The following is a 25765-nucleotide window of genomic DNA, read 5'->3' on the forward strand; positions in this document are numbered from 1 at the left end:
TGTGTGTATATATGTATACTTCTTTCAGTGTATACAGTGTAATGTATACACACACAAGAGGGAAATTTGCCACTTCCAACAACATGGATGAACCTGGGAGACATTATGTTAAGTGAAATAAGCCAGAGAAAGACAAATACTGTGTGATCTCACTTATATATGGAATCTAAAAAAGTTGAACTCAAGCAAGGAGTATAACAGTGGTCACCAGGAGCTACAGGCAGGGGGGAAATGGAAAGATGTTGGTCAGGGGCTACCAACTTTCAGTTATAAGGTGAATAAGTCCTGGGGATATAAGTACAATATGATGAATGTAGTTAATAATACTGTATTGTATGCTTTAAGTTGCTAAAAAAGTTGACAAAAACAAAGTCATAACTATGTGAGGTGATGGAAGTGTTAATTTGCCTAATTGTGGTAATCATTTCACAATGTGTATGTAAATCATCACATTTTATCCCTTAATATATGCAATTTGGTATTTGTCAATGGTACTTCAATAATGCTGGAAAAAAATAATGCTGGAAAAAATGTAATAACCCTGCATGTAACGTATTTTGTCTATATCACAGTTTTGTTGAGTAGCTCTAAAAGGATTTTTTATATCTGAAAAGTATCTTTGGATGAAGAAATCATGATTCTGAAAAGATTATTCATTTCATAAATATTTCTTGGTTAGGCAAATTATCCAAGATTACATATTTTGTTGACAGGCTAAAATCAATATGTCTTGATTATTTTACAATTACTTCCTGCTTGTCTTCTATCTTGAGTTTCTTTACCCTCTTGTGTATTTCTACTTTTCTCTTCAACCTGCTTGTGACTGCCTGGTGGAGAGTGAGTTGTCTTCTGGGTATTTTTTGCATCCACAACCTTACCTACCTAACAGGCCTTTAGTTTGTTGCCACTGCCTTAGCCATTATTGTTGTGATATTATTATTATATGTTCTCAGTTTGAGCACATATAATAATATGTGCTATCCCATTCTCTTCATCTAGCTGACCTACACCTCTCACAAGTTGAGGTCTGATTCTGAAAGAATTTTATGTGTGAGTTTTCTCTCTTCGGGTTTTTGGAAAGTACTCACCCAGGGGAACCTTGTACCCTAGCCTTAGAGAGATATCACACAAGTCAAAACTGCTCTCTTATCTCCCCCACTTAATCTCTGGGCCACAGAAGGCTCTGACCCTGATATTGTCCCTATATCAGTACATGTTGCTTATTTATAGAGGAGAAATCCATTGTTTTATGAGATTCATAACCAGTCTCTGCACCTCTCTGTACCTGTGGCAGAAAATGTGTGCCTTGGATGTTTGCCAAACAACACTTAATATTTTAGCCTCCTATAACAATAGTATACTTCTAAGATTCAAGCTTTAAATGCTATTATGTAATGAAACAATATTCAACAAGTTTAACTGTACCCATTGTCCTTCAAGCATCCTAATCTATTAAGTCCTGAAATTAAATAGGACTTTCTTCATTTCTGAAGTCCAACCAGCAACAGAAAGTAGTCATAACCATCCCATGTTTGTACTTCATAAAGGACACTCCAGTTATTTCTGAACATGTGTGTTCCCTGTAGGTCTCTCACTCTGTTACTTGGAGCCAAGTTTCAGAATCTTGAACTGACAAGTGAACATGCAATGGAATTAGAATTCTTAGCTACAAGATTCCTAATCACACTGTTTGAAAAATTACAAATATTAGAACTGTATTGCTGGCCTTGCAGGCTCTACTGCAGTAGCTCCCATATGAAGAAAGGAGAGTTAGCAACCACCTTGTGAAAAGCATCACCACTCACTTCCCCAACAGCTACCATTTTCTGAGGTGCTCCCACTCTCTGGCCTTCCTAACAAAGGTTTATGGAAAAGTAGGTTTGTTAAAGTCCCCAAGGTCCCAGACTGGGTTAGAAAAAATATCTAATTCTATCTCCACAGATAGTTTTCTAATCTATTCTTAATCACCGCTGGATCCCACAATAAATATTACAAGGTCTTCTCAGATGAACTATTTCATATAAACTGAGTATTATACATATTTTCCAGTGTTTAACTTCTATCTCCTTTTATTCTTGTGGTTTAAAATGAAAATCTCTGATATTTCTCTAAGTATTTTGATTATTAAAGAACAAATAGTTATCTACCCATCCACCAAAATCTGCCACTCAATACAATTACTCTATTCAAATGCTAACATTTCCCTGGGATCCAAACTTCAGCTTAAAAAGGTTTTTTTCAAAGTTTGTTTACAGCATAAATGGTTGATAAAAGAGAAGTTAGATAACAGTAAGAAAATTTATTGTCATATTTGCAGATAATTTTTGGTAGCCTCTAAGTCACCAAAGTTTAGGTGGACAGCTATGGCTGTAACCGAATTTATTTTGGTAATTCAAAGTCAACAAACTCCTAGTGGGCGCATTCTATGTACCATACATTTTGCACTGGACCCTGCAAAGCCAGAGAGAACTAAAGCATGCTCCCTAATATTTAGGGGTCTACCAAACCATTGAGACAAATTTATACATAGGTAACAAAATAAATATTACAAGAGGTTTAGAAGTGGCATTATAGATGTGCTAAGCCAAGAGGATTTCTCATTGAATAAAGTTCAAGGTTTTCAAGTTCTTTAAAAATCTGGCTGAATCTACTTACCTTACCTACTCTTCCACAGTTCTTTATCCTATGCTCAGGCTATATTGCAACCACAGTATTTTAAATATGCCATAGTAGTTTCACATCTCTGCATCTTTACTAACATTATCCCTTTTACCTGGAGTGCCCTTGTTCCTCTTTGTTGATGGTCAGTGACAATTTATCTCTATGAAGCTCCAACCCTTGCCATTGCATATAAATGCGGTCATATAATATATGTCCTTCTGCCTCTGCCTTATTTCACTTAAGACATGTTTTGAAGGTTCATCCATATTATAGTGCGGCCATATTTCATGCCTTTTTTGAGGCTGAATAATATTCTACTGTATGTAGATACCATATTTTGTTTATTCATCAGTTGAGGGACACTTGGGTTGCTTGGACTTTGGGGCTATTATGAATAATGCTAAGATGAACATTTGTGTACAAGTCTTTCTATGAACACATGTTATCAGTTCTCTTGTGTATATACTTGGGGTAGAGTTGCTGGTTCATATAGTAACCTATGTTTAACTTTTTCAGGAACTCGTAAACTGTTTCTCAAAGTGGCTGCTTCATTTTATATTCCCACTGACAATATATAATATTTCCAGTTTCTCTGCATCTTTATCAGCACTTGCTAGTGTCTATTCTATCACCACCATTCTGCTGAGTGTAGAATGGTGTCTCATTGTGGTTTTGGTTTGCATTTCCCTAAGAACTAATGATGAATATCTTTCCATGTATCAGACATTTATTTGTGTATCTTCTTTGGAGAAATGGCAATTCAAATACTTTGCCTGTTTTTAAAATTAGGTTGTCTTTTTACTAGTTGAAAGTGTTAGTTATATATTCCAGATACTATCTATTACCAAATATATGATTTTTCAGATATTTTCTCATATTCTGAGGGTTATCTTTCCACTTTTTTTATAATATTCTCTGAGGCACAGAAGTTTTTAATTTTGATCAACTTCAGTTAGCCTATTTTTCTTTAGTTGTTTATGATTTTGATGTCTTATCTCAGAAACCATTGCTTAATCCAAAGTCATAAAGGTTTATGTTTATGTTTTCTTCTAAGAGTTTTATAGTTACAATTAAGTATATGGTACATTTTGAGTTGATTTTTGTAAGTGGTGTGAGGTACCAGTCCAACTTCAATCTTTTGCATGTGGATATCCTATTGTCCCAGCACCATTTGCTAAAAGGACTATTCTTTTCCCATTGAATTGTCTTTGTGGTCTCCTTATAAAAAATCTGAACCTGATTTTAGAAAAACAAAAATAAAATTAAGTTAGCATCCTAGCTCCTCTCTTCTTTCACCACCACCTTTGTTTTCTGAAAACATGGACCTCAGTTCATTAGAGAAACGGACATGGCTTAGAGCTACAAAATATAGCACAATCCAAAGGTTTTATCTTATTTCACACAACAATCACAAAAGACTGATGTTACCCTCCTACCTCCCTAATCTACAAAGGTATTCATATTTGTACCTGCACCTCTGCCTGCTTTCCTATCACAATGAATGAACTAAACTTGCACCTATCTGGGGTCAGCCCTTGTACTTATACTCTGAATCCCATTCCTTTTCTTTCTTTTTTTTTTTTTAAGATTTTATTTATTCATGAGAGACACAGAAAGAGAGAGAGGCAGAAACACAGGCAGAGGGAGAAGCAGGCTCCAAAAAAAAAAGAAGAAGAAGAGAAGAGAAGAAGAAGAAGAAGAGAAGCAGCAGCAGACTCCATGCAGGGAGCCCGACGTGGGACTCGATCCCAGGTCTCCAGGATCACACGCTGGGCTGAAGGCAGCGCTAAACCGCTGAGCCACCTGGGCTGCCCAATCCCATTCCCTTTCATTGACTCAAGGACTGTGTTCCAATAATCAACTTCCTCCTCTATGACATCAATTTCTTTCTTCTAGATTGTTCCCACAAGGTAGAAACACACTGTCATAGCTCTCAACACTTTTTTAATCCTTCCCCAGAAACAGTATTTCTCTTCTCCTTTAGAGCAAATCTCTGATAAAGGAGTATGTATACTTGCTGTCTTCATATCCATTCCTCCTGCTCTTCAACCCACACAACAGGAACTGAAATTGTTCCTTTAAGGACACCAACAATCTCCATCTTGCCATATCCAAAGATAAGTGTACTGTCCTCACCTTACTGTAGCTCAGCAGCATTTGACCCAACTGATAAACTCCTTTATGAAGAACTGTCTTCGCATTGCTTCTGCAATACCACAGTCTCCTCTTTTCCCTCTAGTCTTATTGGATACTCTTTTTTAGTCTCATTTGCAAAATCTATTTTCTTTTCCAGACTGTTTCCATACCTTCCAAAGGTTGGTTTTCCTCCAACCTCTCCATCTTACTCCCAATTCCCATATCCAATTGGTGCTACCACCCACTAAATTTTGGGGTGGCCTCCCCATCGAAAGTGAAAAAGTGGAGCCCCTTTGTTAAAAATTATTAAAAATTTCAAAATGACACCACTAGATAATTAAACTCAGCTTGGGTCCCAGGAAACTGCACATTTCATGTGCCCATGAGGCTCGTCTTACTTACTGGCTTCCTAATAAGTCCATTAGATATCTAATAAATATCTCATACTCAGTTTATATAAAATAGGCCTCCCAATCACAATTCTGTATAAAAAAAGGCAGTCCCAATTCTACCTAAGTTTTTCCACATCTCAGTAAATTGTGTCACTATTCACCCCGTTACTTGAGCCAAAAATCTGAGATTTCTCTACTTTTTCTCAGTCAGTCCACCAGCAAATCCTATTGTCTCTGCCTTCAAAGTAGATGCTCACAATGTATCTGGAGTCTAAACTTTCACAATCTCAAATGATCATCTCACAGACTTTTTCTCCTTTTACAGTGGAGAAATCTGGCAGTCACTGCTTGAACCAAATGATTAAAAGTATCATTATGGGTGAAAATCTGATAAGCATAGAAAATATTTTTGAGGATTAGAAATATATGAATATATTACTATAAAATATGTTATAAAATAGTATATAGTACATGATCCATTATTTTTTATTGTGGCAAAATATACACAAAATATACCATTTCAGCATTTTTAAGTGTACAGTTAGTTCAGCGATATTACCTTCCCATTGTCCCATCTTTATATGTATAATTATATATGTTATATATTATATACATAAATAGAAAAAAGTGGAATATATATAGTTGCACTGAACACTGATTAAGTGATGGGATTGTGTTTTACTCTTTTGCCTGTATTTTGTAAATTTGTTAACGCAAACATATTCTGTGTAATTTGTAATAAGAAAAATGTTTTTGTTGTCTTTTAAATCAAGGATGACAAATGCTTCAAGGAAGAAGTAGTAATTGTCAAATTTTAGAAAAGTCCTGTAGAGTGACAACTCCTTTTGGACTTGGCAATTATGGCTTCAGTCATTCAGGATAAATCCCCTGAATGGAGAAATCAGAAGGGGCAGCATTTGAGAAACCCAGGCAGACTGAACTTTGCTTCAGTAGGTATATGGCCAGGAGGGAATTCCAGGCTCGGGGGAAATGACTGACATAAAAACTGCAGGAAGCAGACAGGACAGTAGGCAAGGACAGTTCAACTTGCCCAGACCCCCAGTTTCAGTGAAGGAGAGGAAAGTGATGAGTGTGAAAACAGAGGAGTATAGTAGAAGGGCCCTGTGTGTATAGAATTTGGATTTTACTTTGTAAGCTGTGGAAAACTTTCAGAGCTTCCTGACATTTTTAAAGATATGTTTTGGAAATTTCAAATCTATACAATCTGGATTTAGGGTGGAAAAGACTAAATTCAGCAAAACCTATTAAGAAAAAGCCATTAATTCAGAGGTTAAGTAATAAAAATTTTAATGGGTGGAGGTTGGGGAGCATGAAAAAGAATAGGCATTGGTCATGGACTAATGGACAGAAAAAGAAGAAAGAGATAATATTATCTCATTTACACTTAGTGGCAATCCATTCAGTTATTGCTTGTTTTGGCCAAATTCTATACTATTTGTTTCTTATAGAGTGATTTAAAATCTAAGATGATATTATTTCCAGAAGTACTTATATTTATTCAAAATATATATCTTACTAGGCTGTTTCTAGACTTTTACACTTAGATTGATTAGTGTTTGAGAGTTGTCTTCCTGAAGTAATATTTTAGAAAGTTAACGTGGAATTATAATTTATTTTTCAATGCATTTTCTTTATCTCTTTAAATAGTGAATCAACTGCATTGCCTATGGAGGGGATCGTTGGTTTTGTTAGCTTTACTTAGTAATTTATGCATACATCTGCTTATTTCCTAATTTGTATGAAATTTCTTTTTTTCAATTTATGTATCTTCTCACTAAAATTCAATGAGAAATAAAGTTTTTTGTTTCATAGTGAATCCTAGTACTCTACACACGAATAGCATTACAAAGAGAAAATATAATGCACAAATAATGCAATGAGTTCAATTCTCTGAAAGTACTTTAAATAAAAATAAGGGAGGTGGATACTTTAAGGCACCATGATTGTGATCCTTATTTTTATGTGACCAATTCTTGGCAGCACAAATAATCACTACTTCCTGTAACTTTGTTTTCAAATATATTTTCACTTATTTATTTATTGGGTTGCTTCAAAGCAAAGCACAATGCTTTGTGTTGAACTAAATAAATATTATCAGCCAGTGTATTGACATGGAGAGATTTTTGTGCTTGTGCTCAGTATTTCGAGTCTCAGACGTATGAGGTTTATTTTACGATACATGGATACAGAATTAGACTGTTGGTTACCATATCACACTGAACAACTTTGACATTTCTCTAAGGAAGCTCTGTTGAAACCTGTTTCTCCTCTGCCAGGAAATATCACTTAACAGGGTGAAAGTTCACTGGGACAATTTAAGGCGGCTGATCTCAGGTGTGGCCGCAGCTGTTGTATGGGACATGACTTATTTTATAAGAACAGAAACACTATTATCTGGACTCCCAAGGGACATTTGGTGAAAGTCATGCCCACAGAGTCCCATTCCAGGAAAATGTGCTCGAGCACTTATTTATTGGCAGTGATCACTAACTGAGATTCCATCTGGCAAAAATGTGGATTTTTCTCTGTCCCAGAAAGTTGGGGAACAATTACGTAAGTTGTCTCAAAGAATTTATTTTTAGCCACTTTTTATGGAGGAATTTCAGTCCCTCAGTTGTTATAAGAAATTTACTTTTTTTTTTAGAAAAAAATAGAGAAAGCTTCTGTATGAATTTCTATAGAACTGTGTATTCATGTATTATGAAATATAAACACTTGTCTTTTGATTTGAAATCATTACACAGTCTTCTTGGTGAATGTTCTAAATTTTATTTCCTATATTAGGAATGTTGGAACCAGTTTGTAAAGTCAAAGCTGTCAGGGGAACAGCCTGAATATTGTATCTCCAGGTGTTGAGGCCTGGAAACCATGCCTCATTGTTAAAGTGGTGTTCTCCTTGCCACCACACATGCACCACCACCACCGTTCTAGGATTTTAGCACCTGAACCCTCTGAGCCATTTGAGGTCCAGCAAGGCTGGTCCAATATAGTTTAATAAAATAAGCCAGCCACAATTTTAAAAGCATGATCTGCCACTGGAATTTATAAAGTATCTTTGGAAAACCAATTATATAATTTCTATCCCCATAGGAGTTTTTTTTTTTTTCAGCAATACTCTACTATAGATAAGTCTAATAAATGAGAAAACAATTGTTGATTTTCTTTTTTTTTTTTTATTTAGCCTTAAGTTATGCAAGCAGGTTGATTTCTGTTGTTACAGAAGGAAATAGTTCACCTAACTAGAAATTCCCTACAAATTCCCTGTTCCACTTGCACTGAGCCTATTCTGAGTGTCACTGTTTTGATTTCTAAAATAAATCTATTGTGAGGTTTTAGTAATTATTCCTAAATACTGTAGAGTTTTTTTTTTACATAAAAACAACTGACAGCCCATCTGTCATTTCCATATATTCATTTCTTAATAAGAGGAATACACTTAAAAATGCCACCCAAAGCTTAATTTTTCCATCTTTTTCTATCTTCCTCTTTCCCTCAACAGCCTACCCCAACCACTTCCTTCCCCCATTGCAAGTACAACTGACTGCTACCACTACACATGCGCACACACACACAACACACACACACCTCAATATAAGCCTCAGACCAAAAGAAAAGAAAGGATTCTTTATTTCCTGTAGCTTATTGATAATATATAATATCAACAGGTAATCATAATACTTTATTATCTGTAAGAGCTATATTATATAGTGGAAACGCTACAACATTCAGATGCTAGCTAGCTTCATGTCAGCCACTTACTAAGCTAAGTATTCGAGTGAATTAACTTCTTCATTTCCACATCTATTAAAATGAGCACAACATAGATTCTTAAGAAATGCTAGTTGCCTTACATATACCACCTCTCTAGTTCCTATTCCCCCTCCCCCTTTTTTTGGGCATTTGTTGTTGTTGGATGAGGCTAATGTTCTCTGACACCTGGAATTCACTAGCATTCTAACACATATTGTCAGAGAGCAGGTTTAATCAGGATCCTGTGCAGCAATACCAGAATATCTAAACTATATGTGCCCTAAAAATATGTACCCTAAAAAATTTTAAATTTTTTTTTGAATTTTAAATTTTATGATTATTAAAAACTCTGATTTAGTTATCACCGTTTATGAATACTGTGTGACTATCTTGTAAAAGTCGTTGCTTCTTAGTGCATTTTACAAAGATTGATAAAAATATGAGGAAGAAACTTTGCCTCAAAAGCACCTTGTACCAACCTTGTAAGAAAGAAATTGTTTTAATATGTCATTTTGTCTTAGGAAATAAATCAGTCTGATTTTAAAATAATACAGGAAAGCAAAATAATGTGGCCAAGAAATGTTCTTGGTTCTTTGTTTCAAATTGATGTTGAAATTGAAATAAATGAAGCCACATCATTTTTGGAGCAATTGTTGCTTTTGATAGCACAAGGGCAAGCACACATATTACCAAACACTTGGAATTTGCTGAAGAAATTATGTAAGAAAATTAGAAGTCTGCAAGCCAGCTTAAGTGTAGAAAAGGAAATAGTCCAGGAAAAACTAGATAATGTAAAATACTTAAAAGCTTTCAAAAGTTTTGGATGGAATCTTACTTTGTACCTCTCTGTGACTGTACATCAGTGTGTAAACTCAGTGATTTACTTCTTTCATCAGTAATTGGTTATCATTCTTTTTCTGAACCTGCATGAGGCACCTACTTCATTTTAAGTGTAGGCCTACAGTGGGATATAGGCTGGAAATACTGCTTAATAAACTAAAATCTAAAGGAGCTATGCTTCCATTTCTAGAAGAGTGACTCATCACATCAATTCATTCATTCAGCATTTATTAAGTGTCTATTCTGTGTAGTTGCTAGAAGAGAGATGGAGTTCTTATTCTGGAGATCTTATATTACAATAGGGAAATAACATTTAGATTCAAATAATAATAAAAGTGTGTGGGGGGGGAAGATAAATATCATTAGAGCTGCAAAGGGCTGTAGGACTTAAAAGGAGAAAGAGATTTCTTCTAACTGACTGAAGCCTGACTGACATATGCATAGAATTTTGCAGAAGAAAGTGGAATGGGAAAATAGTCCAGAGGCAACAGCATGAACAAATGTTTGGGGTAGAAAAATCTAGAGGAGACTCAGAAATAGAGTCCAGGTTCATCTAGAGTGATTTCTTTAGGAAATACAAGCAGGTAAACTGGAGGATTCAATTGGGATTCATTGGTAGAAAGTCTTAATCATCATATTTAAGAATCGGGGTTCATTGAATCGGTGGGAGCTAATGAAGGTTTTAGGCAGAAGAGTGAGTGAGTGTGAGTAAGCAGATCATAATCACAATAGGAAACTCACTCTGATAGTGAAATGTATGTGTTGGAGGTAGGTTGAATGGAGGCAGAAGGATCATCATCCTATTGCAGTTGACCAAGGCCAGCTGATTAAAGAGACAGGACAGTCAACAGCTTTAGTTAAGGAGAAGCAAGGGAGGAGAAGTAAAGATGACTCATGCTTTGAATCTGATTCACAAAGAGAATAACAACATCATTAACAAGAGGGCCAAGAGGAGGAGAAATGTGAAGATCAGATAATATGAGGCTTTGAAAGTGTTGATTGGGATAATAATACTAATAATGTCTTAACACTTAACTATTTGCCAGGCAGTATTCTTCAGGTTTTATGCACATGATCTCATTTATTCCTCAGAGCAACTTCAGAGCTTTGCATACAACCCGCCCAAGTTTACACTGCTCATCTGTGGTAGAGGTAGGATCCATTCCACAAGAGCATTAATTCCAGAGCACATATTATTAAGCCCTAACAATATGTCTGTACTGAATGGTGCTGGGCTGAGAAGGCAAGGTGGGGAGGGGGTAAGAGAGGAAGAAAGACAAAGGAGGATGGAGTAATCAGAGACATTTTGGGAAATCCCCGAAAAGATTATAGGGAGCCAAAGACTTGCAGAAAACTGAAGGTGGGTGTTTCAGAAAAGTGAAGAGTAGAAAAGACTCCAAGAAAAGGCATTGAAATTTAACAGTTAAAAGAGCATTGATGGCCTTAAAGCAGTTTCAGAAAAGTGGTGAGGTCTTTCTGCGGAAGTGGGAACAGCAGAGGTCAGCTTTGGGGAAGTCTGTCAGTGGGAAGGAGGGAAGACATCACTGTAGCACCAGAGTGTAGGGCCACTGGGGTACACTTACTCAGGTGCCTACGGGAAGGGGGCAGATTTAAGATCTAGGAGAGATCAGGCTTCTTCCAGAGAAAGGAGGAAATGATGAGATCCAAAAGGTAGATAAGAAATTGGAGTCCTGTGAGTGAGAGCTTTTCTTCTAGACTAGGAAGAAGTCAAATAGAAGAGGGCAAGATGTATGTGATATATATATATATATATATATATATATATATATATATATATATCACATTATATGTATATATGGAGCAGGGGTGCACTTAAACCCTTAAGTGTAACAAAGACCAAAGGTGCTCACTCATATTTGATGATCTTGGCTTTCTCAATAAATTTAAGGGGCAAGGTAACGAGTTGCTGAGAGAGGTTCAGATTTGTGGCACTGAAGATTTGCAGCAGTTTCTATGGGAATGCCCTGAGAAATCATTTAAAGATAACTAAAAAGATTGCCACAGAGTCTTGAGGTTCATGCTGAGGTTAAATAGCATGAATTTTTAGTATCACTAGTTGCCAGAGTTCTGTGACTTTCTTTTGCAATGTTTAGCAGTCTGGCAGTAGAGAACCCAGCTGGCAGGATTTAGAAAGGGTGAAGAAGCGGAGGAAGCCCGTGAACCCATTTTAGAAATAACTAAATGCTGAGGAGAGCCAGGAATGCGCCTTTTTTAAAGCTGCATGCCAGTTGGTTTAGGTGCAGGTTATCCTCTGGAGACAGAAGAACAGTTGTTACTGAAGAGAGGGCTAAGGGAGAGGAGGAGGAATGGGGGAGGCAGAAGCGTGGGGGTTAAGTGATGCTGGGAAGGGGCTAAGTGTGGAGCAAATGCAGTCAGGATATCCGTGTTTGAGGAGTTAGAACTGGCTGAATTCAGGAAATAGTGCTCCTGCTGGCTGACTGAGGAACTGACATGAGGATGGAGGGAACAGAAGTAACAAAGGTATATACTTCATCAAGGATTCTGGCGGTGGATGTGGTAGACAGGAAGAGCTGCAGCCCAGGTCCAGATTCCTAAATGATCATCAAGTAATGCCCAGGAAATAACCCAAATTTTCAAAGGAGGAGAAATTGTTATAAATAAATGATAGAATCTTGAAAAGGCATATAATTACTGAGTTCCAGCATTTGGTAATTTTTTAAAATAACTGTTGACATCTCTCACTCATAGACTTAATTTATCACGAAACATAAGTGGAATCAGATGTTAAAATTTGAATGCCCCTGTCCATCAATATTTTATATTTAGTATATATCAAATGTAAATTGTAGTTTGATTTAGCATATTTTTATAATGTGGGCCCATTATTGGTGAACTTAGCTTAGCCATTTAGTATTGACATGTTCATAAAATTCAGAAAAGAAAAATATTACTTCTATCATTTGAATTAACTACAGTTGGCCCTCGAACAATGAAGGTTAGACACACCAGCCCTCTGTGCAAATATGCATGTACAACTTAACTACTAATGGCCCACTGTGGACTGGAACATGAATAGTCGACTAACAGCCTTTGTATGTTATATGTATATATGTTATATGTAGTACACAGTGTATTCATATAATAAAGTGAGCTACAGAAAAAACGTTAAGATCAGTAGGAAGAGAAAATACATTTATATCCATGTACTGGATTTATTGAAAAAAACTCTGTGAGTAGACCTGCACAGTTCAAACCCATGCTGTTCAAGGGCCAACTGTATTTCCCAACCTATCAGATCTGATAAAATATTTAAAAACTCATATACGTATAGAATAGAGTGAACACTGTGATGTGGCAAAATTCTGGAGCGGACCCAAGAAGCTCTGAATACAGTTTCTGTTCTACCGCTGACTTCCTATATAAATTTGAACAAATTACTTAATTTTCTAGTATGTAGTGTATTCATAAATAAAGTAGATGTTATGATATATAATAGTTGATTTTCCAACTCAAGTGGTTTATTGAAGTGTTAAGATGTAAAGGCATTTTGAAAAATAAACTTAGGTAAATATACAGAACTAAGTTGTAGAATCAAATCAGAATTTCCAAATATAAAATTTTAAAAAAAAGAATACATAGACAATTTCAATTAAAGAAAGTTCTGGACGTAAGTCGACTTCTACTGTTTTAAAAGGCTGATTTTAGTTGTTATTATTCTATCTTAATATCTGAACACATGTTTCAGGATGACTAATCATTTCATAAATATGGTAGAGGATTTAGTCAGACAATGAAATGTTTTCATTAGCAGGTACAGTGAAGAAAAGGACACATGCTGGGACTTTGTGTTCTAAATTCAGAATTAAGAATGGTCTGTGAAAAAATTGGGAAAAACAACAGGGGAAGAAGTTATGTTTTTGGACTTTTAAGCCCCCACTGTTTTTCAACACCATGGACTCTGCTCCTCTGCCCTTTCTTCTATAAAAAGCGATGCTCTAGGCTTTCTTATAACTCCTTGTAGTCCTCATGATGGAAAGAAATCTTTTTAAAATGTATTTCTACTTGAAATCTATGGATTAGCAATTATGTTCCTCAGAATAACGCTAAGTATTACATACTGAAGCAGAAACTGCAAGAGAAGGCCAGATAATTAGCAGGCATTTAGCAAACTTTATGGAAAAATTGATTTGGTGTTACTTGCAAAAAATAAATAGCTAGATGGATAAATAAATCACTAGATAAAAACATAAATAAGATACGAACCGAAACATGTTGTTGATGTCCTTAGAGGAAAATGATTAAGCAAATAAACACATTCCATTTTTATAAAGACAAAATGCAGAGATAGTAAGTTGAAATAACTTCCATGAGAGGAGACACTTTGATCCCTTGAGACGTTGGACAATCTTAGGACTTGTATTCTCCCCAGAAGTGTGAGCTACGTGCCTTGGGTGATGTCACCAGTGACTAGTAACCACTGCAGTGTAAACAAACATTAGCAGGAAATAAATGTGGGTAGGGCAAGGGTCTAGAAGCATGCCTTCCTTCTAGAAAAGTACCATGCCTTCCAATGCCAGTGGTTTGTTTGGTTTTTGTTTTTGTTTTAAAGGAAGAGAGGGCATGGAGCTTAGCTCTTGCCTTCTGTCACTGAAACCTTTAGTCTCATAGGCAATGTCTTTCCTTGACAAATGGATTTCCTCCTTGGCAGTCCCTGTAACATTGAAAAGTAAGGGACTCTTTGCTCTTGCTGCAGTTATTGGTTGCTCTCTCCAGACTGACAAGCTTGTCTGTGGATTTGCTAAGAGGAAAGTTTCGAGTTTCCAGAATTAGGCAAGCCCACTGAGAAGCAGCAGCAGCAGCAGGAGGAGGAGGAGCAGGAGCAGGAGCAGCAGCAGCCGGGAGCAAAAGAAGCAGCGCCTTTAAGCACTACAGCAGCTGCTCCTGTGATTGGCTGGATGTTTCAGCTGCTTCCCTGGAACAAAAGGTCAAAGTGGACTGCAGTGTAAATGTAGAGAGGCAGCCGATAAAATAGCATTGCTTGAAGAAGTTTGGAGGCTGGGAGCAGCAGTACACTGGCTAACTGCAGAGCAAGTTGCTGTTCCAGCTGTGAGGTACAGCCTCACGCCCCAAGCCCAGCTTAGCCACCGTGAGAAGACGACCACGTTGGCGTGGAAGAGGCACTTGTAAGGGGTCCCTGGCTAATTTATACAAGGATGGCCTGTGAAATCATGCCTCTGCAAAGGTAGTATTCTTTCCTTTCTGTTTCGCTTTATTCTGTTCTGTATTTACTGAGTAGTGTGAAACCTTGCAACTTCGCCAATACTTGACATATTTTAGTAGTGTGTGCTGCAAACGTGTAGAGCCCGCCGTACATGATGTCCTTTCCCAAGACCAGAAGAATTTGAATGTTCCACTGCTGCTTTCACTGACATTTGTGCCTAATGTCTTATGCTTTTCCTTTGGTAATGTTGTGTTCAGTTATTTCCTTCCTTGAATGAAAATAAATATGAGAAACTATCTCCGACATCTGAAGGCAAACAGAAACTAAAGAATGTATCAAACAGGTTTATTTTTTTAAAAAATGAATCAGCTGCTTAGCAATGTTGTGAAGCTGTGGCAAGCTCTCAGCTCATCTTATAGGATGTTGATATGCTAAAGACCTTTTAAAAATGCATGTTCAGATCCCTCCCTTCTGGAGTCCAGATCTAAGTAGGCAAAGATTTTCTGCCCATAAGAACATTATAATACATGGATATAAATGTTAGGATCAGAATTTCCCCATAAATTAATTAATTAATTAATTGATTGATTGATTTCTTCCTTCCTTTCTTTTTTTAGATTTTACTAAAATTAAAGAAATAAAAAAAAGAATTTCCCCATAAATAATTTTAGATAGATATATTACACAAATGACACCTTATAAAAAATGCTTTGTAAGAATGACTGAGCACACAGACAGCTCTGTTTTGTTCGTTAAATGATTGTAGTATGGATTGTGGAGGGTGGGGAGGAGGATTTATACTAAAGCAGAGAAAGGTAAATTTAAACAAAGGGGCTTGCTAAAATAAATAAATAAATAAAATAAAATTTAAAAAAACAACCCAGTTCTTGAGAATGAATAAGTGAATAATGTATCTTGGAATGTTAAAGCTGGAAGTCACTTCTGTGATGACTGGAGTCTAGTCCTCCAGTTTCACAATAAGAAAACTGAAGCACAGAGGAAGTCTCAGACTTGCCCAAGGTCACGTTTTATGATTTTTAAAATTACTTTTGCCAATCATGTTATTATACTTCAACTTTCATCGCTTTACATGCAGTGCCATTTGATTCCATATAAATGCTTCCTTTAAGAAAACCATAAAGGGTTTCATTAGTGAAAAGGATCTTAAAAATTAAGTCGTAATTGCACTTTATACGACTTAAAAAATCTAGACAAAAAGGAATTTCAGTTTTAAAAACCATACCACCAATATTTTACTGAATGTTCATGTTTTAATGATGAAAATAAGGTTGACAAAAATTCAGTGTTTATTTGCCTGGTGTTTCCTGAAGATGTATATTGTGATAGAAATCAGTGTGGTTGTTTTTCTTTTACTGTCCTGAGAAATGTTCTACAATGGGAACTTGATGGGGTGTCCCAGGAATTCCTTTTCTAAAAATTAGTAACCCAAGGGAACAGACAGTGGTTTATGGATAGATCTGAAATTTTTTATATTAACCCACTGGAAAGGGCCACATGCTGGAAGCTTGCAACAGGCTAAAACTAATGTACACTTTTTGGAGACTTGATTTGGTTTCCAACTGTAAAGTTGGGGACTTGTTTTTCTTATAATGGCATCAGTCTTAAGAGTCTTAAGCAGTCATATTCTAAATAAGAATATTAGCTATTACTAAACTCCGTAATAAGCTTCTTGATAATATAATAACTATTAAGAAAATATATCTTTATATTGCTAAAAATTGCTTAGGGAGTTAAGTTAATGAAACCTGAGCTTGAATTAGCCTAATTTCCTCCAGAATGATTTTGCATTGTTAGTCCTTATCAGTAAGCCTATATAAGAGGAATAATTTGAATTTGCATTCAAGAATGCTGCTCCCTGGCTCTGAGAATGTAATTTGATTGATTACCCTGCAATCTTAACTTCTAGCCTATTCCTGCCTTTGATTATGACCCTCCTGAAGGCAAAGAGCAGGTTCATATAGATCTCTTCTGAATTTAGGCACTTATGCAGAAAACTTTCCTGTTCCTATGCATAGTTGCTTCTTCCAAACTCAGTTCAGTACCTCCGGCTAAGGATTTCTGTGAGTCTCTAGTAATGATGACTCATGCCAACCACCCCCAATGTTAAGACTGCCTGAAGCAGGGAAGATTGCAGAGCCTTATGGAATGCATGCTGTCTGATGCCATGAGTGTTTTGCTCAGTTCTGTTTTAGAACAGTAAGGGGCTAGAAATTGAATTAAAAGTGGGTGAGTAAAAGAATAGCTCGAAATACCAGTTAAACTCATGTTCCCTATTTGCATTAAGCAGAGTGACCAATGCTTCTCCTACTTTATGTGCATGAGAATTACCTGGGGAACTAATTTTTTAAATCAGCTTATTTCTGCTGCCCTCTGTCCCTAGACTTACTGAATCCCAATATGGGCGTGACAGAGAAAGTAAGTACATTTTAACAAGCTTCCTGAAAGCAAATCTGACATAAATGGTGCACACACTCAGGGAAACACTTATCTAAACTCTAGTTAATGATTATAGCTGTGTAAAGCCATTGATAGCAGGTATATATAAGAATCTTAACACTGGACTACTCAACATCCCCAAATAACATCTTTAATATCCTGACCCTGTAAGTGTTTTTTTCATCATCCATGCTTTCATTTACCAGGTGTTAGTGTTACCTGTTAAAACAAAGCATACTTAGGGGCACCTGAAGTTAACTGTCTGGTTCTTCGTTTTAACTCAGGTGGTGATCTCAGGGTCCTGAGATCAAGTCTGGTGTGGGGCTCGCATTTAGCATCTCCCTCTGCTTTCAATCTCTCTCTCTCTCTTAATCTCTCTAAAATAAATACATTTTAAAAAACAGCAAAGCAGGGACGCCTGGGTGGCTCAGCGGTTGAGCATCTGCCTTCAGCTCAGGATGTAATCCTGGGGTTCCGGGATCAAATCCCACAATGGGCTCCTGCATGGAGCCTGCTTCTCCTCCTTCTGCCTGTGTTTTTGCCTCTCTCTATGTCTCTCATGAATAAATAAATAAAATCTTTAGAAAGAAAAGCATACTTACGATGTTGTCGAATATATTAAACACTTTATATTACCAGGATACTAAGGTAATTAAGACACAAACTCTGCTTTAAAGAGGTCACATGCTAGTGAGGATGCAGGTTCACTACCAATTACAGTATAAGTGATGAGTTCAGTAATGGACAGTATGATTAGTGTAATAATAGAGATGTGCCTACATGGATAACATTACCCTGTGTTTTATTTAATCTCTTGTAAGTATGTAATCTTATTAGAGGGCATCTTTTTACCCTAATGTCTGCTTAGCTTACAATTTCCATGACTGACTTTTTAGCCCTTCTTAGCATATTGTGAAAGTATGTAGAAGATAAATTTGTTATTGCTAATCTGTGACTGAGATGAGAGTAACAGATGTGGTTGAAAGCCAAGAATAAAATAAATACTTCAGTTCCCTTTAATGCGTTTTTCTGTCTATTCATTACTTAATGTAATTTCTAGATAGATCTTCAAGGATGGCATTAACTGTTTAGAAACTCATGATCTTTAGAAAAAATTGAATGTTTAGAATGTTCACCCTCTGTAAAGTGAGGATCTCAGTTCTTACAATTCACTTCAAATGGCTTAAAGATAGGATCTTATTATATATCTATTGAGTTGTTTAGATCATTTCTATTATTTTTTAAAATACTAAAATATCTATATGTACTTCTTATACCAAAGGTTAAAACTCAAGACACTGTATAGCCTGTATAAACAATCTTGCCATCTGAAAAAGTTCCCCCCAAAAAATAAAATAATATTAGAAGGGGAGAAACCATATTGAGAATTGAAATACATTTTCTTGGGGCACCTGCCTGGTGCAGTCAGTAGAACATGCAACTCTTGATCTCAGGGTCATGAGTTCAAGTTCCAAGCTGGGCGTAGAGATTACTTTCAAAAAAAAAGTTTTCTTTTCTAGGTGACTAAATTTACCTTCTGTCGTTAAAGAGATAGTATGCTTTATCAGATTCTAGGCTTTATTTATACCTCAGTCTCTTTGCATAATTTATATCCCAGCTGACTTTTTTCCTCATATACTGTGGGTCTATGGGTAGGATCTCTATTTTATGTATAGAAAGACTTCAATAGGCTAAGAAACATATCTTAATCCTGAGTCTTATGTCTATGACAAAACTCTCAAATTTCACAACTGTATTTTGATTTGCTAGATTAACTTTTCATTAACTACTAACTCAATTTATATCCACAAGGAATGATAATGGGAGATGAAGTTAGGAACACTGATGATTAATTTAGATTCCTTTGATTTTAATGCATCTACATCAGCTTTCATGTGTTGGCATCCTATTCTTTGCTTGGTTTACTGACCCAAGTGGGAAGCTGAGATTGAGAACATTTATGTAATTTTCTTGTTCATTACTCTTTCAGATTTTGATATACAATATATGTTACTGATTGCCTCTTTTATGATGATAAAATACATTGTAATTCCAAATTGCATTGGCTCTTTTGAGAAGACACAGAGAAACAGGGTTAATTAACATGTATTAGGGACCCAGCATGGAAACACTTACTGAAACTTCTTCTCAGCAAAATTCATCTGGTCTTACTAAGTGTTGGTAGTTAGAATAACCTTCTGCAAACAAGAAAACTTTGGTAACATGGGATGGTGTGAGAGTTCACCAGGAAACACCCCAGGTAATGATGGTCCTGCTTATGTATCTTACGTTGTAGTGTTAGAGAGCCCTCTACTGCCTGTGGTGGTGACACCACCAGTTAATTTTATAAGCCCATATTTTTCCTAACTTGTTGACACTTGGATAGCAGCACTCCCTGCTGGCCTGCCTCCCCCTCCACAGAGACAGTCTAAGGGGGGGTTAAAAGCTGCCTCACTTCAAATCTGGGTTAACCCTTAAGGAGTTGTATATCTCACCTTAGACTTCAATACTATTCTAGTCTATATTTGAACAAATAAGATCTCTGTGAGCTCTACTCTCATAGGTTGGTTGCGGTTTCCCTGGAGTCTAAATATTTGCTAATTAGTCCAAATAAAGAAGATACTATGAACTAAGATGAGAACATTTTTAAATTTTCCAGGGATCACCCTGTCTAAACCATGGAAAAAATACAGGTGTTGGGTATTCAGCACAAAGCAGTAGGGAAAGCAGTGGAAGGGAAGTAAACTTGTTATCAAAAAAAACATATCCAGGGATGCCTGGGTGACTCAGCAGTTGAGGGTCTCCCTTTGGCTCAGGGCATGATCGTAGATTTCCCAAATTGAGTCCCACATTGGGCTTCTTGAATGGAGCCTGCTTCTCCCTCTGCCTATGTTTCTGCCTCTCTCTCTCTTTGTGTCTCGTGAATAAATAAATACAATCTTAAAAAAAAAAAAATCCAGATACTGACAGCTAGCTAGCCTTCCGAATTTGTTCAGGTCATTTTCCTGATCTATAAAATGGGGTGATAATGCCTGACATAACTTATGGGGGCAATTTTATAGAATATGACAGTTTTTTGTAAATGATAAAACTATTCACATATAAAGAGTAGTATATTTTCTTTTTTAATTTTTATATTTGCAATACCTTTCAATCCCTTAAGTACAAGACTGTTTAACACAGTGAAGGTGATACTGTAGTGTTGCATTCCATTTCCTTGGATAAATATTGGAAAGTAACCTAAAGAATGGCTTGCAGGAAGTGTCACTAAAAATACTGTGGAGTTGGGGTGCCTGGATAGCTCAGTAGATTAACTGTCTGAGTCTTGATTTCAGCTCAGGTCATGATCTCAGGATCATGAGACTGATCTTCAAGTCAGGCTCCACGCTCAGCAGGGAGTCTGCTAACATTCTCTCTCTCTCTGTCTATCTGTGTCCCCCCACCACACACACACACGAAATAAGTAAATATATCTTTTAAAAAATACGATGGAATCAAATTTCTTGAAACTCTCAAAACTTTCTACCCTCCCTTTTTCCTATGATACCTATGTGATATTATGTGATACTATGTGAAGATCAGAATGAATTGCCAACAAATAGTTTATACTGTATTAAACCTTTTAAAGGGATTATTTATTCTTTTTTTTTTTTTAAGATTTTATTTACTGGGATCCTGGGTGGCTCAGTGGTTGAGTGTCTGCCTTTGGCTCACAAAGGTTGTGATCCTGGGGTCCTGGATTGAACCCTGCATCAGGCTCCCCACAGGAAGGCTACTTCTCCCTCTGCCTGGGTCTCTGCCTCTCTCTCTTTGTCCCTCGTGAATAAATAAATAAAATCTTTTAAAAAAAGATTTTTTAAGAAATAAATCTTTTTTTTAAGATTTTATTTATTTATTTGACAGAGCAAAAAACACAACCAGGAGGAGCAGCAGAGGGAGCAGGAGAAGTGGGCCCCTTGCTGAGCAGAGAGTCCAATGTGGACTCAGTCCCAGAACCCTGGGATCAGGATTTGAGCCGAAGGCAGATGCTAAACCAACTGAACCACCCAGGCACCCAGGATTATTTATTCTTTAAAGAGAACTGGAAATTACTTTTTTTGATAATAGCATTATTGAAATATAATTCACATAACCATGTAATTCACCTGCATAAAGTGTACACTTCAATGATTTTTAGTATGCTCACAGATTGTACAACCATCACATAAGCAATTTTAGAATATCTTTATTACCCAAAAGAAACTCAGCCAGCAAACTAGGGAGAGTTCTCACCAGAACCTGACCATGATGACACCATAATCTTAGACTTCCATTCTCTAGAATTGTGAAAAGTGAATGTTTCTATTGTTCAAGCCATCCAATCTGTGGTATCTTGTTAGAACAGCCCAAACTGACTAAAACAAGCCTCAATCTCCCTATAATCCCCTATCCCAACTCTAGGCAACCACTAATCTACCTTCTGTCTCTAAAGATTTGCCTCCTCTGGACACTACTTTATAACCTGCAGGCAGCTTATTACAAAACCAAATGTGAAAGCTGATTTAATTCTCGCATAAGAATGGCATGTTAATGGGAAATAGTGGAGAGAGGGGTGGTTAAAAAAAAACAAAATAGTTGATTTTCAAAATTAAGATACCTAAGTAAATTAAAATACTGGACACTGGAGAAGAGGAGAGACACAGGATACATTTGATAAAACCTTTAAAGTTTGGGATCAGGAAATCATGTATCTTCTTATCAACTATAAGATCAAAAATCAGAAGACTTGAACTTAATAGAAATAAAAACAACAGAAAAAAAATAAAAAATAAAAACAACAGAACTGCTTTACTCAGATCAAATTGAATGGAATTAAGACACTAGAAAAAGTTAAGGGTTGAGAAAGAGCTTAAGATCGTACATAAGTATGTTGCTGTCAGTAAAATGATCATGGAAAGAAATATAACTTCGCTGTCTAGATTAAAATAGCCCTGAAACCAAGATTAGGAACCAACCGCCAGCCAGAATAGACCATTGATACACTGTGTAGTATTTTTATAAGTGACTCTCCTTCATATTCAGTTCCTTGACTTAGCAAGAACTCCAGTGCCTGCCTGGCCCTGGTGCCTCTACCTAGCATGCACCTGCCAGGTCCACAGTGCTGAACTCCCGGCATGCCACCTCCTGCCTTCACACATTCTCTTTGTTAAGGAGTTCCCTATCCATTATCTTCCTCCTAGTAATGCCTCTATGATCCTCAAAACTCGTTCCCAGTGTTGGCTCATGTCCTCTAACCTCTAACCGCTTAAGTGAAAGGTCTGGAGCTCAGCTCTGTATGGCTCTGTGGCCTCCAGCTGGTTAATTAATCTTTCTAAGGTTTGTTTTCCTTATCTGAAAAAAATCCAGTTAGTGACACTCTCTCCGAGGGTGTCTTTGAGGATCATAGAAAAGGTCTATGAAGCTCTTAGCCCAAAGCCTTACTTCTTATGGTGAGCCCTCAATACCTGGTAACTGTATATATCCTTTTTCATAATCATTATCAAATTTCAAGTTTCTATTTCTCCCTAGCCTATAAATTCTGTAAGGATTTAGACCATACCTTATTAGCTGGTGTATCTGCAGTGCCTGTCATTGGCTATGATACATAGTAGTCACTCAAAAAATGCTCAATGAGCTTTTGTACCTGCAGAGGAAGGGTTTGTTAGAAGAAAGATGAGAGGATACTTTGCATTGCTTTCTGAATATTTTTGTCTCCCTCAATAAATCCACATTCAGACTTAACAGTTTGGTAAATTAATATGTTAAATAAAATATATAATAACAAACCATCAATAATGTTAAAATGGTAATTATTTTTAAAAGTAAAAATAACTATTTCCTTCTTCTGCAGGTATACCCTCATATTCTTTTGAGTTTATTTAAAGATTAGAAAATATTTTAACATATTTATTAATGTTGTAAAAATATTTTTTCATCAACTAATGTCAGCTCCCCCATAAAGAATGTTACTATATTTAGCATTCTAAACTATTACCTCCCTAAGGCAATCAATGAAAAGCATCACTTTTCTGAACAAGAATCTCAAAGACAAATGAAAGCTTCCAGCTTCCTTGAAAATAGTTTTGTGACTAAACCAAAAATTTCTGTAAGCCCCAAACAACCTTTGGGTTTGCAGTGAAGTGAAATAATTTTCTTTTCCTGCTCTCAAGCCAGAACAAACAGATAGAATGTGTGGCAAGGCCATATTACCTTGCCTGAACACATCCTTTTCTGGGTTCACTCTACACCACAGAAAGTACAGCATTTACATTACTGGCATAGTAGCAGGAACTCCCACCTCAAGGTGCCATTGAAGAAAAATTAATTTCTTACCTTAAAGGTAAGAAATTAATTATGGATGAGAGAAAACCCATGGCATAGTTGTGATTTCATTAGGTTTTGAATAGAAGGGAACAAGATAACTTAAAATAATCAACATGCACATATCTGAAAATGCTTCTAGCTGGCCCAACTAATTTTACAAATAATAAACAGCGTATGTTTTCAAAATATTACATCAAACAGTAGCGTTAGTACTCAGGAAAGTCTTGATGATACTAATTTTACTCAGCCATTTACTGAGCACCTGGAGTGTTCTAGATGCTAGTGGTGGTACAAAGATAAAGACAAATCCAGGAAGTGAGGCAAGTGTCTGAACTCGTGAATTCTGGTGTTGTGTTGCTCACTTATTGCTATGAACAATACATCAGAACCTGGAGGAAGAAGCATCTCCCTCACCAGGGTGCTGGAGATGGCTTTCGAGATTAGATGACACTTGAGCTGAAAGATGAATTTTTTTTTAAAGATTTTTTAATTTACTTATTCATGAGAGACACAGAGAGAGGCAGAGAGAGAAGCAGACAGGAGAAGCAGGCTCCATGCAAGGAGCCTGATGTAGGACTTGATCCCAGGACTCCGGGATCACGCCCTGAGCTGAAGGCAGACACTCAACCACTGAGCCACCCAGGCATCCCTGAAAGATGAAATATTTATCAGGCAGAGAGAGGTGGGGGAAGCATTTAAGACAGAGGGAACAGCACATACAAACAGGAGGAGTTACAAAAATGTAGTGAGTAGTCTACAGAGGTATGTTAGATTGGAAGGGACCTTTTGTGCCAGATTTAGACATTGGGATTTTATCCCAAAGCAATGGGGAAGTGGGAGAGACTTAAATTAGTATGAACCTGGTGGAGTATTAAGGATAAATGGGTATGGGTAGCAGGGAAGTAGTGCTGGTTCTGGGAAAGCCAAAGGCAATGGAAATAGAAGGAAATAGAAAACATCAAGTTCAAGAGACTTGTCTTTTTTTTTTAGGGAGAATCAGCACAGTTTGGTGATTGGCCAAATGTGGGGATAAGGGATAAATTTCCTTAAGGAGAGCAGTTGGCTTGTTAACATGACTTCAGTGTAATAAAAGGAATTCTGTTCTGTGACTTCAAAACATATCTCCAGCCAAGATCCCCTGTGAAGTACAGTGTGAGCCTCCTGGCTGTGTCAGTCAGTCAGCAGTAGTTATGGTTCACTTCTGACTTTCTGACTGCAAGGAGAGACTCAGTGGAGCATAAAGGAACCATCCCCTCGCTGATGAGAAGCTCTTCCTTGACTGTGCACATCCTCACTCCCCTCAAATCTCTGAATGATGTTCATCAAAAGGACGTCCAGAGATGGAAGTTGTTAAGTGAATGGGACTGAATTAGAGAATTCCTTAGTTCCCTCCAAATATGCTTTTTGAATCTAAAAGACAGGATACAGGTTGACAAAGAATGCCACAGTGATAAAATCGGAAGGAATCCAAAGAGACCATGTGTCCCCCGAGTCTCATTCTTGATACTATCCTGTGGTTTAACCAGGTAAAGAACATTTAAAGGAGACCTAGAAGTACTCTGTCTTCCCCAAGGCTTTTTAGAACTATGTTGTCATGCCCACTACTGGATTTATCTGGGACCATTTCCTCCCTCTCTTTTTCTGCCATCCGGATTGGACAAAATCTTTACTACTTTGGCCCAGAGCTGATTCCGGCAACGGGGCAGAGAAAGATAGAGTGTTTTCTGTCTGTCCTGTGGGAATATAGATCTTAATTCAACAACGTTCATTGAGTGTGCAATATATATATCAATGTAGTGAGTGTTTGGCATAGTGTTTTAGAACAGTGTTTTTTTAACTGTGGGTCTTGACCTATTAGTGGTCATAAAATCAATTTAGCAGGTTGTGACCAGTATTTTACATAGGTAAAATGTAACACAATAGACAATGTCTACTCAGGGGGGCCTGGTGACTGAATAGGTTA

General features: G+C 36.8%; 1 protein-coding gene across 9 annotated transcripts in view; it reads left to right on the forward strand.

Moving 5' to 3' along the window:
- FAM13A (family with sequence similarity 13 member A) overlaps positions 1 to 25765 on the forward strand; it is a 310890-nt gene that overhangs the window by 195417 nt on the left and 89708 nt on the right. For 2 of the 9 annotated variants that reach the window (XM_055312976.1, XM_055312977.1), the window contains exon 1: positions 14399 to 15024. The exons of 6 other annotated variants lie outside the window; for them this stretch is intronic. In XM_055312976.1, coding sequence (XP_055168951.1) covers positions 14996 to 15024 — 29 coding nt within the window. In that variant the 5' untranslated portion in view covers positions 14399 to 14995. Of the gene's footprint in view, positions 1 to 14398; positions 15025 to 25765 lie in introns of those variants that run through there. One more of the 9 variants, XM_055312979.1, reaches the window with a different exon arrangement.

The sequence above is a fragment of the Nyctereutes procyonoides genome, unplaced genomic scaffold, assembly GCF_905146905.1.
Source record: "Nyctereutes procyonoides isolate TBG_1078 unplaced genomic scaffold, NYPRO_anot_genome, whole genome shotgun sequence".
Taxonomy (NCBI): Eukaryota; Metazoa; Chordata; class Mammalia; order Carnivora; family Canidae; genus Nyctereutes; species Nyctereutes procyonoides.